Source organism: Erpetoichthys calabaricus, chromosome 16 (assembly GCF_900747795.2).
Source record: "Erpetoichthys calabaricus chromosome 16, fErpCal1.3, whole genome shotgun sequence".
NCBI classification, from domain to species: domain Eukaryota; kingdom Metazoa; phylum Chordata; class Cladistia; order Polypteriformes; family Polypteridae; genus Erpetoichthys; species Erpetoichthys calabaricus.
In genome coordinates, this window is record NC_041409.2 from 46,002,430 (window position 1) to 46,019,929 (window position 17,500).

The 17,500-nt window shown below is 39.9% G+C and overlaps 2 protein-coding genes across 2 annotated transcripts in view; one reads left to right on the top strand and one right to left on the bottom strand.

Annotated features, from left to right (window-relative positions):
* Positions 1-17,500, top strand: part of LOC114666552 (signaling lymphocytic activation molecule-like) — a 311,763-nt gene that overhangs the window by 168,087 nt on the left and 126,176 nt on the right. The gene's annotated exons all lie outside the window — the stretch shown is intronic.
* Positions 1-17,500, bottom strand: part of LOC114666933 (ICOS ligand-like) — a 47,000-nt gene that overhangs the window by 11,925 nt on the left and 17,575 nt on the right. Inside the window, exon 3 of the mRNA XM_028821978.2 lies at positions 7,121-7,414. Coding sequence (XP_028677811.2) covers positions 7,121-7,414 — 294 coding nt within the window. The remainder of the gene's footprint in view (positions 1-7,120; positions 7,415-17,500) is intronic.

Consider the following 17,500-nt stretch of genomic DNA (forward strand, 5'->3'; position numbering starts at 1 on the left):
GGGAGTACCGGCAGAAGATTGTCGGGAGGCACCTGGAGCACATCCGGGTGATTATAAAAGGGGCCACCTCCCTCCATTCAAGGACTGGAGTCGGGAGGTCGAGAAGACAAGGTCTTGGTGGGGAGGCAAGGAGGCGGCCTGAAGAGAGAGGCATTATGTTGTTGGCCTGGACTTTTGGGGACTTTTGGGTTGTGTGTGCACTTGTGTAAATATGGAAGATTGTAATAAACGTGTGTTGGGTGATTTAAACGTGTCCACCTGTCTGTGTCCGGGCCGAGCTCCACTATATATATATATATATATATATATATATATATATATATATATATATATATATATATATATATATATATATATATATATATATATACACACACACACAGAATATATAAACATATTGTGGCGAGCAGGGGAGTACCAGCCCAAACCTGACACAGAGAGACACCAGGCACAAGTTTCAAGAACAACACACATTTATTAAGTGGGAAAGGCTTCCCTAACTGTTCCCACAAGCAGCCCAGTATAACAAGTATAGCACAAAGATCATTCTTTTCTTTTTACTGTCCTTTCTCTTCTCTCTCTCCCTTTCTCCTTCACCTCCACACCTCCTCTGGAAAGCTTTGTCTCTCTCTCCCTCCCAACACTGGCTTCCAGGGTAATGGTAGCGGTTCTCTTTTAAACTGAACCTGGGAGTACTCTAGATGGCCCATTAGCATGTTCCGGAAGTACCCCCAGGTATAGCGGAAGCCCAACATAATAGGGCTCAGTAGTCTCTTCAGCTCCCTGTAGCAGCACTCACAGAACCCAACAGGGCTGCAGCAAATTTCAATTCACAGCATGCAATACGGGAATCCGTGGTTCCCTGCAAGAAAGGGGGGCTGCTCTCTAGTGTTCTGGTAGATATAATGCCCTGAACATGCTCTCTCCCCTGATCCTTCCATCCAGCTGGCATCCCAGTTGGGCAGGGTCCCTGGAGTTTGCGACTATATATATATATTATAACCAGTAAAGGTTGCCATTGAACCCCAAACTCCAGAAACCCAATACAGTTACGGGTTCAAATAATGGATATTTTAATCCAATACATACCAAAACAATGAAATACAGCCCAAAAACTATACAGGCAATTTTTTCCTCTCCCTCCACTTTTAGTTGAGTGTTGCCTGCTGCCTTCCAACTTGACTTCCCGAGTTAAGGCATAGGGCTCCTTTTGTACTGGCCCCAGAACAGCTCCTGGTGACCAGGCTTGACTTGTGAGGAGTACTTCCAGGTTGTTTGAGAACCAGGGTAGGACTCTCCCCACAGCAACCCCTTGTGGCACCCAGGGATCGTGACAGGGCTGCTCTTCCGGACTCCAGTTCCAATGAATCCCTGCAGGTGTGCAATTTGCCACCACTGTCACCAAACATATTAAGGATGGAATTGCTCCTGGCCCCCAGCTTCTGTTTCTCTATCCCCTGGCACCTTTCATTTTATCCCGAAGTCATGCTATCATCCAGCCCAGATGCCTGTCCGTCCTCCATGGCACGCACATTATATATATATATATATATATATATATATATATATATATATATATATATATATATACAGTATATATACAGTGGCTGGCAAACTTTTGATCACCAAACTCCTTGACCTGGGTCTCAGTGCCTCCCAGTGCAATGGGATCTTGGACTTTCTGACTGGCAGACCCCAGCATATATGGATTGGTAGAAACACCTCCTCCATGCTGATCCCGAACACTGGCAGCCCCCAGGGTAGTTTACTGAATCCCCTGCTATTCATCCCTATAGCAGCCATACCACATGCACTTCAGAACTGGTCATCCCCCTGAAGCTAAGCATGTCTGGTTCTGGCCAAAACTAGGATGGGAGACCATCTAGGTGAAGCTTGGGATGCTGCTGGAAGTGGTGTTGTTCAACCAAGTGGGGCGCTTACTCTGTGGTCTGAATGTGGATCCCAATGCCCCAGTGCAGTGACTGAGACACTGTGCTGTAAAAATGCTGTGCTTTGACGTAAAACCAAGGTCCTGACTCTATGTGATCATAAAATATCCCTAGTCATTCTTTGTAAAGAGTAGGGTGTATGCCAATGTCCTGGCTAAATTTCCCACCATGGTCTAGTCATTCTGGCCCCCTAATCATCTCGTGTCTCTAATTGGCTCTCTCTCACACCACTTCAGCTTCTAACAGATAAAGTGCGTGAACGAATTGGCACATAAATGGCTGCTGTGGCATCATCCAGGCAGATGTTGCACATTAGTGGAGGTTGAAGTGGCTCCCCAATCACTAAAGCACTTTGAGTAGTGAGAAAAGCACTATATAAATGTAAAAAATTATTATTATTATTATTATTATATAGTTCCAATACTGTTTGTATGCCAGGAAGGGAGGTTCTGGGAATCTACCTCTCAGCATTTCATCATTACAGTCATATGAAAAAGTTTGGGAACCCCTCTTAGCCTGCATAATAATTTACTCTACTTTCAACAAAAAAGATAACAGTGGTATGTCCTTCATTTCCTAGGAACATCTGAGTACTGGGGTGTTTTCCTAACAAAGATTTTCAGTGAAGCAGTATTTAGTTGTATGAAATTAAATCAAATGTGAAAAACTGGCTGTGCAAAAATGTGGGTCCCCTTGTAATTTTGCTGATTTGAATACATGTAACTGCTCAATGCTGATTACTTGCAACACCAAATTGGTTAGATTAGCTCGTTAAGCCTTGAACTTCATAGACAGGTGTGTCCAATCATGAAAAAAGGTATTTAAGGTGGTTAATTGCAAGTTGTGCTTCCCTTTGACTCTCCTCTGAAGAGTGACAGTATGGGTTCCTCAAAGCAACTCTCAAAAGATCTGAAAACAAAGACTGATCAGTATCATGGTTTAAGGGAAGGCTACAAAAAACTATCTCAGAGGTTTAAACTGTCAGTTTCAACTGTAAGGAATGTAATCAGGAAATGGAAGGCCACAGGCAAAGTTGCTGTTAAACCCAGGTATGGCAGGCCAAGAAAAATACAGGAGAGGCATATGCACAGGACTGTGAGAATGATTACAGACAACCCACAGATCACTTCCAAAGACCTGCAAGAACATCTTGCTGCAGATGGTGTATCTGTACATTGTTCTACAATTCATCGCAATTTGCACAAAGAACATCTGTATGGAAGCCCTTTCTGCACTCACACCACAAACAGAGTCACTTGTTGTATTCAAATGCTCATTTAGACAAGCCAGATTAATTTTGGAACAAAGTACTTTGGACTGATGAGACAAAAATTGAGTTATTTGGTCATAACAAAAAGCGCTTTGCATGGCGGAAGAAGAACACCACATTCCAAGAACAACACATGCTACCTACTGTCAAATTTGGTGGAGATTCCATCATGCTGTGTGGCTAGTTCAGGGACTGGGGCCCTTGTTAAAGTCAAGGGTCGGATGAATTCAATCCAATATCAACAAATTCTTCAGGATAATGTTCAAACATCAGTCACAAAGTTGAAGTTACGGAGGGGTTGGATATTCCAACAAGACAATGACCCAAATCACAGTTCGAAATCTACAAAGGCATTCATGCAGAAGGAGAAGTACAATGTTCTGGAATGGCTGTCACAGTCCCCTGACTTGAATATCATCGAAAATCTATGGGATGATTTGAAGCAGGCTAGCCATGTTCGGCAGCCATCAAATTTAACTGAACTGGGAAGATTTTGTATGGAAGAATGGAATATTTGCACCTGTCTAATTTTGTTATGATGCATATTGCATATTTTCTGTTAATCCAATAAACTTAATGTCACTGCTGAAATACTACTGTTTCCATAAAGCATGTCATATATTTAAAGGAAGTTGCTACTTTGAAAGCTCAGTCAATAAACAAAAATCCAAAGAATTAAGAGGGGTTCCCAAACTTTTTCATATGATTGTATTTAGTATTGGCTGAAGTTCTTTAATAATTTTTTGAAGTGCTTCAAGATGTGAGTTATAGGTGACAACAAGGAGGTTGAATCTGAGTATGGCATTAGCTCTTCTTATTTGAGTGTCTGTTGTTTTGGGGGTATAACTTTGTCTGATGAAATCTTGTCTAAGCTCCTGCAGTTGTTTATCCCGGTCTGTAGCATCTGAGTAAATAAGATTGCAATGTATTGCTTGGCTGATGGAGTGCCTTATATGCTTGGGGTGGACAGTGTCACTTCTCAGTTATGTCTGTCTGTTACGTCGGTTTGTGAAAAAGACAATTTACAAGCGTGTTATATTTCAGTTGAATGGTGGTGTCAAGGAGGCTGACTTCTATTTTTGAGTAATTAAACTTCAGGTTTATGTTGGGGTGGAAAGAATTATATTCATTATGAAAATGGAGGAGGTCCTCCTCACTGCCAGTCCGAAGTATGAAGATATCATCTATGTCACAGAGATACAACATTGGTTTTAAGACACACGTTGACATGAAATCCTCCTCCAATTTCGCCATAAATAGGTTTGCATAGTGAGGTGCAAACCGACAGCCCATTGCTGTCCCCATTTGTTGCAAGTAGAAGTCGTGTCCAAATGAGAATACATTGTGTGTGTCAAAGTGAATTTTATCATTTGTATAACTGACTCTGTGGGTAAATCATGTTGTTTTAGGTACACTTCACATGCCTATATGCAAATAGCTTTCCTGTTGCAAACAGCTACATCCAAGACACCACTGATTTCCTAAACAAACTGTCTGCTATAGGCTCCTTACCTGAGGCAACCTTACTGGCCACAATGGATGTTGAGGCACTTTACACAAACACACCCCATGATGATGGGGAATAAGAATGCAGGTGGAGACTCCCGACATTAGATTAATACAGAATCACAGAACATAAGAGGGGATCATGGAGAGACACATGGCATGTGCCATTGAAAGAGTGAAAGTGACTTCAGAAACCACTTAAGGAGAGCCGTAGTTAGTTTCTGTTTAACTGTTATTTTCCAAGGTGTTTCTCATGGCATAAACAATGGGAAGGTGATTCTTCTGGAAGTATTTTTGTGAATCATTTACGATTAAATAAACATGCCCACAACTGGCTTTACTCTCATTCGGTGTGTGTGCGCATGTGTGTATGTGTGTGTGTCTTAGTCTTTCCATCTCGATGCTCATTTATTTGACATCCGTCGCTCAGCCCCTTGACAAAAGTTAACATCCACTCTAAAAGAGTTAAGTTGCCTTGAAATATGGGACATTTTGGAGTTCTGTCATGAATATTCATGATGTTCATTTGCAACACTACTCAAAACAAAAAAATAATACAATTTGAGAAAGGTTGTACTTTTGTCCTCATTGTTAGGCTAGAATATGTCCATAGGCACAATGTAAAAAAAATGTACATGAAACTGCCTGCTGGTTTAACCAGGACATCCTTACTTTTGTACCAGTACATTCAAATTAGAAAATGAGATCATATATAACATTTAAATTTACATTTTATTTTCACAACAGTTTACATATACAGAGTCTTATTTCTTTTAACCAGGCATCATTCATGACTCTTAATGATTAATTATTTTGGAACACTACATACTGTAATACTTAATTTAAAGTTGTGTTTCTGGACCATACCATTTATCTGTATGCTGATTGGTGTGCTTGAAATGCTTCACAGTCATTATATGTAAATGAAACTTACTGATTAACGGAAGGTTTCTGTTAGATTTCTTCAGTCTGATATGCTGCATTAATAAGAGAATGTGGGACTCTACCTGTAGGTGTAAGTAAAGGATGTCTATGTTTGGAGTGCATAAGTAGCAGTTGCTCATTATTTGAAAACTCAACATTAAGTTAGTGGAAAGTTGAGACCATTGTTAAGCAAAAACACTTTCTTAAAAAGTATTGCTTCATTTTATCCACTAGATGGCAGAAAAGACTGTTAGATGAAACAAATCCCACCCACACCCGCACTAACTCCTGTCCTTACAGTGCTGGAAGGAACAAACTGCTGTTCTGCCATTGTTTTCTGCCTTTTCAAATTATGCTGCTGTACACTTCAAAAGCAACAACATTTCTTTCCATAGCTTATTTTCATACCAACAATGTAGCTCAAAGTGCTCTACAACATGTCAAAGAAACACTTACAAGAAAGGAAAAACAAATTAAGTTAAACAAAAAAAAATAATGTATAAGTAACAAAAATTTTAAAAATAAACAAATCTGTTTCAAAAGGAAGGGAAGTAAAATGTGGCAGACACAGCTGGTACCTTTACAAACAGAAATGGAAAAAAAATGTCTGGCAAGAATTAAAAATGAAAAACTAAGTTAAAAAAATGGTTGGAAGTGTTTACTCGGAATGAATACTGGCAAAATATATTTTAAAAATAAGTGTAGAAGCAGTGAATGTTTGACCTACCCAGGGTTTCAAGTCGGATGTGCCGTCTGTTCATTATCCACTGCATGCAGCCACCTAAAAATGAGAGTCCTCTGAAATAGGGGGACTACTCCTTCATTTATTATACATTTTTCCTGTAACTAAGTCTGTCATCAGTCAGCCAGTCATTGTCCAAACCGCTATATCCTAACACAGGGTCACGGGGGGTCTGCTGGAGCCAATCCCAGCCAACACAGGGCTCAAGGCAGGAACAAATCCCGGGCAGGGCACCAGCCTACCGCAGGACACACACACACACACAGGATAATTTAGGATCACCAATGCACCTAACCTTCATGTCCTTGGACTGTGGGAGGAAACCAGAGCACCTGGAGGAAACCCACGCAGACACGGGGAGAACATGCAAACTCCATGCAGGGAGGACCCAGGAAGCAAACCCAGGTATCCTTACTGCGAGGCAGCAGCGCTACCACTGCACCACTGTGCTGCCCTAACTAAGTCTGATAATTATATAACTATTCAACTGACTGAAATTTATATTCAGGTAAAATGTCTTTTTATGAATTCAATTTTTGCATTTTGCAAAAAATGTGACAAATTTTGATACCAGTCACATTTTTATATTTGGTCAGTGAATGTGTAAGCTGGTCAGCAGTTTAAAACGCCAAGTTCAAAGTTTAGCATTGCACACTAAATTGTCTCTGCTCTGTGAGTCTCCAGGTTTTGAACTGCCTGTTATTGTATTTACAAACAAAGAGGACTTACTCTGAATCTCAGCTGATGTCTTCTTCTCTCTCAGCCTCTCATTGTCAATAGTGCAGGTCACAGACACGTCTTCTGTCACCTTCAGTGTCAGGACACTGGTCAAGTTGTAAAGCCCTCTGCTGTCTCTGCTCATTCTTGTATTCACTCGGCTTGAGTCCTGAAGCGGCTTCTTATTCACAGACCAGTGGACCTTTGGCTCAGGAAATCCCCCAGCAGATATGCAGGTGAAATCAACCTCACTGTCTTTAAATATCGCCACTGCTGGCCTATGGACAACTGGGACAGAGTAATGACCTGAAGAGACAGAACACAATTAAATTAATTAAAAATACAGAGAGACATGTTTATTTATGACATGTATTTTACACCATACATGAGGACTCTTTATTTACCTGCTTTATGGTTGAGCAGGCAAGAAAACATTTCATTGAACAGCTGTGCATATAACAATAAAGAAAATTACATAAAAGAAAATGTTTTAAAACAGACAGGCCAGCCATCCTTTGATCAAATATTTCAGTTCACCAACTATTTGCAAATTTTTATTAAAGAAGATCTGAATGTCCCCAAAGTACAACTCTCTGCTGTTTAAAGCAAGGAACACTTAACAAAAAAACATGAAGTTCTTCAGGCCACGTAAGTAACAAAATGTCACAGTTCTGCCCAACTCTATTGACATTTGGCAAAAACAACAAACTTGGCTTTCAGACTATTACATTTGTATTATTTAATAACCTGCACCTCACTTCACACCTTCTCCTAGGAAGTAATACCAATGGGCAACAAACAAAAAACAAATCACCCAGATTACAAATGATAAAATCACAGACTCGGTACATTTCAGGACTAAATTAAATTCAATCACTAAAACACCAGAACTCATTGTTTAAATTCTACAAGCAATAGAACATATTTTTGAACTAATCAAATAGCTGTTATGGTTTGCAACAATGGGTCAAAATAAAACTTCCAGGTAAGCCTGCAATTCTCATCATGCAGGAATTGCCACATTTGAAGATCAGCATCTCAAAAACGGCATGCAGGCTGTGGATTTTGTTTACAAAAAGAGCAGTTACAAAGTGGAGTGCAGGGGGAGTGGACATTACTGTGCTGGAAATAAAATTTAAGTTTACACTCACCCTGGTAACAATCTTTTTTAGTTATTACCATCACACAAATTTTAGCAGTCACTAAAGTCAATCAATTACAACTGGACATCAAAACAGTTTCTCTCCTACTGCAGTCACTCTGGTTAAACACAGGCTTTATGTATAATTTACCTAAATTGGATGGAAGTGGAATTCTATTTTACTGTACTGTTCTATACAGTATATCTGTGTTTACTATACATAATGTTGTGATGGTGTCCTGTATTGTACGGTATATTTTGTTGTTTAAACCTGTGCACCTTGCTATGTATGGATGGAACTCCAAAAGGAAGTTCTAGAAAATATGTTGCCAGGCAATAAAGTTCAAAGTTCAAGTTCAAGTGTAATTTTATACAAGTGATTTAAAGTCACAGTTATAGTCATTTTCAAATGTGCTTAACCCAATTCAGGGTGGAGGGTGGCTCAAGTCTATCCTGGCAGGGCAGGTGCATAGGGGTTTATGTGACTATCAGACATGTTAATGAGATACATGTTAAGGCGGAACATGTGCTATTTGTCTGTGTTTTCTCCATTGTGTCCTGTTTAAAGATAAGTATAATGTGAGTAATGTTTGGCAGTTAACAGGAATATGAATCCAAAGAAATTTGTCTTTTTGTTCATAATATTATCAGAAGTCAGGGTGATACCTGATGATTTTAAAAAAGAGAAAAAAGTAATAAGAAATAAGGAAATGGAAGGAGTGCGAGAGGCTGAAAGTGCCTGAATGGGGAATACCTTTGTTTAACAGATGAGGTTTAACACCATGTTTAACAGATGAGGTGGTCTGCATTGGATCTGGAGCAGTTCCTTTTGGTCTCCACACTTTGCTCTTGCGATCATTCTAATGCAGCAGGTTCATCTTTGTCTCATCTGTCCATGAAACCTTATTCCAGAATTCTGTAGGATATTTTAAGTCCTTTTTCACAAACTGTAATCTGACCATCCTGTTTGTGTGGTTTTCATTCTTGCAATGTGTCCTCTGTATTTCTGTTCATGAAATCTTCGGCAGACAGTTTTCTCTGACATATCCACATCAGCCTCCTGTAGACGGTTTCTGATTTGTCACACAGACATTTGTGGCTTTTTCTTTACCAAAGTGAAGATTCTTCTGTCATCAGCAGTGGAGGTCTTCCTTGGCTTATTAATCCTTTTGTGATTACTGAGCTCACCAGTGTGTTCTTTCTTCTTCACGATATTCCAGACAACTGATTTAGGTCATCTTAAGGTTTTACTGATATCTCCAATGGTTTTATTCTTGTGTTTCAGCCTAATAATGGCTTCTTTGACTTTCATTGGCATAGTATGTTGAACAATGGCAACTACAGACTCCAAAGGGTAGAAGCAAGACAAGGTACAGAATCTTTTGAAGCCATGAAACACACCTGAGGAATCACAAACACCTGCAACACCAATTGTCCCAAACATTATGGTGCCCTAAAATGGGGGACCATGTAGAAAAAGTGTGTGACAGAATTGTCATCAAATCCCCTTAAATGAAAGTCTGCAGTGTGCACTTTAATCACAAAATCTAAATTCTTTCATTTGTAATTTGAAACTACTGTTCAACTGTTTCAGCTTCAGTAATCCCAATAATTCCCCTTAGGGAATAATAAAGTATGCTGTAAATAATAATTGAACAACAGTTCTGTTTTGTTGTATAGAAGTATAATTACATCTTTTGATTAACTTTGAATGTTTACACTTTTTTAAACACACTTGTGTTTTTTACTCTTTAAACTGATTACATTCCCAATGTGTATCAGAACCACTGCCATCTCTGTCTCTCATGCATTGTTATGTTATCAGTTTACATGTCTGATTTGCACCAGCATTTTATTTACAGTATCTAGGAGTAAACTATCACTCCATTTGATAGGTATTAATTTAGTATTCAATATATTTCTCTATTCCTCTAATTATTTTCATCATGACTGTGCTGTTCATATACGACACACACTACCTTAGAAAATGAAACATGATTACTAAAAAAACTCAGCCACCTTGTACAGTCACTTTTTCTTTCCAATCCCATTGACATTCACACCAGTAGTTCAGAGGCAGTCATTTCAAAAACTTTTTTGTTAGTGTTGTGAACCATTTAAAATGTACAAAAAATATAATGCAAAATAAATTATGAGAAATTAATATTCAGTCAATCTTGGCATAACTGTTAGATTATTTCATTTCAACCCAAGGTTATTATAGTTAACGAAAACTAAAATCAAAACTGAAACTATTATTAAAAAAACATTTTCGTAAACTGAAATAAAATAATTAACAAAACCGAAATGAAAAACTAAACGAAACTATTAAAGTAGCTGGAAAGACTAACTGAAATAAAATAATAATTTACTAAAATAGTTTTAGTTTTCGTTTTTGAATGCATATTCTTGCCGTTAGTCTTTTAACCCTTGTAAGTTTTCTCTAAAACAGAAAGTCATCCACCACGAGCCGCCCGCATATATTCATCCAGTGAACGGCGGCTGGTGACGGAGGGCGGCTGTTCACACAGCATTTGCGGTGACAGAGCAAACTGATTGCGGGTGCATAAAGCGTGAGAAATAGAAAGTGATTTGCATGGCACGCCTTTCTTTGTGCTTGTTGTATATCAAGATGTAATTCAAACAGCTGAAATCAGAATGTGCTGGTCAACAAAACGTTTAACATATGGACAGAAAAATCACGAGTGAGTAACGTTTCAGTTTATTTCTCAGGTGTCTGCTTTTTGTTGACAGCAATTCACCTGCCACTTCGCACAGGAGAATTCGTTTTTACTTTCTCATATACGAAGAATAGAGAAAGTATAGTAATCATGAAAAAATTCAACCTCGATATTTTGATGAATCTTGATGTTATAGACTAACCAGTGTCCAACAATACTGTTTTTTGGAATTGTGTGTGTACGCACACGTGTATGTGTGTATCTGTGTGTGTAAACACGATAACTCAAAAACACAACTAGATAGATGAATGAAATTCGGCATGTGGTTGTTACACCATAGATCTGTATTAACTTTTGGGCCAAATCCATCACCTGGAAGTGGTACTTTACCTGAACACATACTCGATTTTTTTTTTTTATACAGCTGCAGAGTCCAATTTATTCAACTTTACTTTTATAATAATTGTTCAATATATTATTAATTTGATTTGTTGTTGATGGTTCCTTAATATACATAATATAAAAATATAATCATTGTCTTGTGGTTTACTCCTCAAAGATCCATTCCCATATCTGAGTATACAAGAAAGTCGAGGGGAGAGCACTCCCGGTTTTTGAAAATAAAACGCCACTGATCGAGAGACTAACTAGGTCATCATACAAGATCAACATATTGTTGCTGACCAATCACTTTTGCTTTAAAAACATCTGATAAGTGATGAAAAACTACACATACTAATGGGTTTTTGTATTTATTCCATATTTATTAATTTATCTTTTTTAGTTCATATTCACAACTCAAAATAACTGATATTGTGAAAGTAATCCATTAGCAGAATTATATTTTAAAATATTTGTCTCCCTTTTTTCAGTGTTTTTCTCTCTCTCTCAAAATAGGTAGTTGACATATCATATTCTTTTTGTTCTTAACATCAGCCTTATCATACATATAAGGGATACCAGGGATTTATCCTGCCTTGCATCCAAACCTGCTGCGGTAGGCTCCAGATTTCCTGCAATCCTACACTGGATAAACAGGTTTAGATAATGTATATGTTGTTCTTAATCTCAGACGCTGTCTCTGTATCATTTTGTGCCCGTCCATAATCCTATTACCTGCTCTTGCTCTGCTCATTATGGGTTTACTGTCCTTTATGGTGGTCTATTCAAGACTCACTGCCCCTAACCTTGACACTACATGCTTGTTGTTCTTTGTTTCCTCAATACAGCTAGGTGGGGTCTGCACACTCATTCAAGTCTAAGAGCCCTGTTCTTCCTAAGCCCCTGTGATTTTCATGAGAAAATATTTTAAAAATTATAAAATTGTGTAAAAGTATTCATATTCAGTGTCTAGTTTTGATTATGCTTGTTTATATCAGACAAAACAAGAAACAGATAGTAAACCAGGCAGTGTAGTAAGCTTCCACTAACATTAAGCTCATATCCAAATCTGTTAAGTGTACAGTTCTGTCTGATTGTGACACAAAACTAACTCCGTAGGCGCTCCATGCCATAATTACTAAAATTGAAACTAATATATATATATATATATATAAATAAAATAGAAATGTCTTTGTGAAATAAAAACTAAACTAAAACTAAAAATACACAATGAAGGAAAACTAAAACTAAACCGAATTTCCAAGTAAGGTCAGAAAAAATATAGAAATAAAAACTAATATAAAAAGGCAAAACTATAATAACCTTGTTTCAACCAAATGATTATTTGTATATCTGTAAGAATGCTAGTTTTGTAAAATTAGAAGACTGCTTGTAGAACATATTTAAGTATAATTTATTAATATTGTAATACAACCAAATGATTACTGAGTTCCTTTGGCTGCTCTTGTTAGGAGTCGCTACAGTGGATCGTCTTTTTCCATATCTTCCCGTCCTCTACATCTTGCTCTGTTACATCCATCACCTATCATCTCACCACATCCATAAACCTTGTCTTAGGCCTTCCTCTTTTCCTCTTGCCTGGCAGCTCTATCCTTTACATCCTTTTCCCAATATACCCAGCATCTCTCCTCTGCACATGTCCAAACCAATGCAATCTTGCCTCTCTGACTTTGTCTCCCAACCATCCAACTTGAGCTGACCCTCTAATGTCCTCATTTCTAATTCTGTCCATCCTCGTCACAACCAATGCAAATCTTAGCATCTTTACCTCTGCCACTTCCAGCCCTGTCTCCTGTATTTTGGTCAGTCCCACCGTCTCCAACCCATATAACATAGCTATCCTCACTATCATCCTGTAGACCTTCCCTTTCACTCTTGCTGAAACCCATCTGTCACAAATTACTCCTGACACTCTTCCCCACCCACTCCACCCAGCCTGCACTCTCTTTTTCACCTCTCTTCCACAATCCCCATTACTCTGTACTGTAGATCCCAAGTACTTAAACTCATCCACCTTCGCCAACTCTACTCCCTGCATCCTCACCATTCCACTGACCTCCCTCTCATTCACACACATGTATTCTGTCCTGTTCCTACTGGCCTTCATTCCTTTCCTCTCTAGAGCATATCTCCATCTCTCCAGGGTCTCCTCAACCTGCTCCAAACTCTCACTACAGATCACAATGTCATCAGCAAACATCATAGTCCACAGGGACTCTTGCCTAATCTCATCTGTTAACCTGTCCATCACCATTGCAAATAAAAAAGGGCTCAGAGTTGATCCCTGATGTAATCCCACCTCCATGTTGAATGCATCCATTACTCCTACTGCAATCCTCACCAGAGTCTCACTTCCCTCGTACATATCCTGTACCACACTTACATACTTCTCTGCCACTCCCGACTTCCTCATACAATACCACCACTCCTTTTGAGGCACCATGTCATATGCTTTCTCCAGGTCCACAAGGACACCATGCAACTCCTTCTTTCATTCTCTATACTTCTCAATCAACACCCTCATACCAAACATCACATCTGTGGTGCTCTTTGCCAGCATGAAACCATATTACTGCTGGCTGATCATTACCTCCCCTCTTAACCGAGCTTCCAAAACTCTTTCCCATAACTTCATGCTGAGGATGATCAATTGTATCCCTCTGTAGTTACTACAGCTCTGCACATCCCTCTTACCAGTACCAGTACACTTCTTCTTCACTCATATTCCAAGATTCTATTAAACAAGGTATGTCATCTGGACCAATGGCCTTTCCATTCTTCATCCTCTTCATAGCTGTCCTTACTTCCTCCTTGCTAATCCGTTGCACTTCCTGATTCACTATCTCCACATCATCCAACTTTCTCTCTATCTCATTCTCTTCATTCATCAGCCTCTCGAAATACTCCTTCCATCTGCTCAACACACCCTCCTCACTTGTGAGTATGTTTCCATCTTTATCCTTTATCACCCTAACCTGCTGCACATCTTTCCCAGCTCGGTCCCTCTGCATCGCTAATCAGTACAGGTCCTTTTCTCTTTCCTTAGTGTACAGTCTCTCATACAACTCATCATACACCTTTTCTTTTGACTTCACCACCTCTTTCTTCACCTCACACCGTATCTCCTTGTACTCTTGTCAACTTTCTGCATCTCTCTGACTATCCCACTTCTTCTTCACCAACCTCTTCCTCTGTATACTCTCCTGTACTTTCCCATTCCACCACCAGGTTTCCTTTTCCTCCTTGCTCTGTCTAGATGTCATGCCAAGCACCCTTCTTGCTGTCACCCTACTTCTGCTGTAGTTGCCCAGCTGTCTGGTAACTCTTTACTGCCACCCAGTGCCCAGTGCCTCCTCCCTTAACTCAACCTTGCAGTCTTCCTTTTTCAACTTTCACCATTTGATCATTGGCTCTGCTCTCACTCTCCTCCTCTTGTTCTTGACCTCCAACGTCATCCAACAGACCACCATCCTATGCTTCCTAAGTATACTTCCACACTTGCCCCTGCCAACACTTTGCAGTTTTCAATTCCCTTCAGATTGACCCTCCTGCATAGGATATAATCTACCTGTATGCATCTTCCTCCACTCTTGTATGTCACCCTGTGTTCCTCCCTCTTCTTAAGATAAGTATTTACAACAGCCATGTATATTCTTTATGCAAAATCCATTGTCATCTGATCTTCTTCATTCCTCTCCTTGACACCATAGATACCCATCACCTCCTCATCCCCTATGTTCCCTTCACCAACATGTCCATTGAAATCTGTTCCAATCACTCTCTGCCACTTCTTTACACTGTCCATCAATTCATCCAACTCACTCTAGAAATCTTCTTTCTCATCCATTGCACATCCAACTTGCAGGGCATATGCACTAACAACATTCATCATCACACCTTCAGTTTCCAGCTTCATAATCATCACTCCGTCTGACACTCTTTTCACCTCCAAAACACTCTTGACATACTGTTCCTTTAGAATACCATCTACCCCATTTCTCATCCCATCTACACTATGATAGAACAATTTTTTTTTTTTTTGTTCTTTATTTCGCCTTATACAATTTCTTCTATTAGGAATTTGGTAGTTTTCGCATACCCCTTGGAGTCAGAGCGCAGGGTCAGCCATTGTACAGCGCCCCTGGAGCAATTACAAGTTAAGGGCCTTGCTCAAGGGACAGCAGAGCAGTGGCCTTTTGGTAGTAGCGGGGATTCGAACCGGCAACCTTCGGGATACCAGCGCAGCTCCTTAGCCTCAGAGCCACCACTCCGCCCAAATCTACAGATCCACCTGGCCTTACTCCCCTTCCATTTAGTCTCTTGCACGCACAATATATCAACCTTCCTTCTCTCCATCATATCGGCTATCTCTCTCCCCTTCCCAGTCATATTGCCAACATTCAAAGTTCCTACCTTCAGTTCCACTCTCTTTACCTTCCTCCTCTCCTCCTGCCTCCAGACACATCCACCTGTCTTCTTCTTCTTCAGCCAACAGTAGCCCAATTACTGCTAGCACCCTGTTGGCTAACAGCACTGGTGGTGGCCGTTGTTAACCCTGGTCTCAACAAATCCGGTATTGTCCAGATTTTGATGTGGTAAAATTTTACCCCAGATGCCCTTCCTGACATAACCTTCCCTATTTATCTGGGCTTGAGACCGGCACCAGAAAACACACTGGTTTGTGCATCCCCTGTGCCTGGTTTAAATGATTACTGAGTTAATACCTATGCTATTTTTAAATGTAAATCTATCCATCTATCCATCAGGTTGGATGGGAAGCGTCAGTGCACAGCCATTTTAAGATCTCTCCAGAGATGTTCAATCGAATTCAAATCTGGGCTCTGGCTGGGCCACTCAAGGACATTCACAGAGTTGTCCTGAAGCCACTCCTTTGATATCTTGGCTGAGTGCTTAGGGTCGTTGTCCTGCTGAAAGATGAACTGTCACCCCAGTCTGAGGTCAAGAGCGCTCTGGAGCAGGTTTTCATCCAGAAGGTCTCTGAACATTGCTGCAGTCATCTTTCCCTTTATCCTGACTAGTCTCCCAGTCCCTGCCGCTGAAAAACATCCCCACAGCATGATGCTGCCACCACCATGCTTCACTGTAGGGATGGTATTGGCCTGGTGATGAGCGGTGCCTGTTTTCCTCCAAACGTGACGCCTGGCATTCACACCAAAGAGTTCAATCTTTGTCTCATCAGACCAGAGAATTTTCTTTCTCATGGTCTGAGAGTCCCTCAGGTTCCTTTTGGCAAACTCCAGGCGGGCTGCCATGTGCCTTTTACTAAGGAAGTTATGAAAAAGTAAAGGAAACATTTTAAAAATAACGTAACATGATTTTACGTCTGGCCTAATTGGTGGATTGCTGCAGAGATGGTTGTCCTTCTGGAAGGTTCTCCTCTCTCCACAGAGGACCTCTGGAGCTCTGACAGAGTGACCATCGGGTTCTTGGTCACCTCCCTGACTAAGGCCCTTCTCCCCCGATCGCTCAGTTTAGATGGCCGGCCAGCTCTAGGAAGAGTCCTGGTGGTTTCGAACTTCTTCCACTTACAGATGATGGAGGCCACTGTGCTCATTGGGACCTTCAAAGCAGCAGAAATGTTTCTGTAACCTTCCCCAGATTTGTGCCTCGAGATAATCCTGTCTTGGAGGTCTACAGACAATTCCTTTGACTTCATGCTTAGTTTGTGCTCTGACATGAACTGTCAACTGTGGGACCTTATATAGACAGGTGTGTGCCTTTCCAAATCATGTCCAATCAACTGAATTTACCACAGGTGAACTCCAATTAAGCTGCAGAAACATCTCAAGGATGATCAGGGAAAACAGGATGCACCTGAGCTCAATTTTGAGCTTCATGGCAAAGGTTGTGAATACTTATGTACATGTGCTTTCTCAATTTTTTTATTTTTAATAAATTTGCAAAAATCTCAAGTAAACTTTTTTCACATTGTCATTATGGGGTGTTGTGTGTAGAATTCTGAGAAAAAATGAATTTATTCCATTTTGGAATAAGGCTGTAACATAACAAAATGTGGAAAAAGTAATGCGCTGTGAATACTTTCCGGATGCACTGTAGGTTTGTAATTAAAACTGATTTAAAACATTTAACATTTTATTCATACCCTTGTCTCTGACTTGGATAAGCATTTTGGGAAATGGAAGAAAG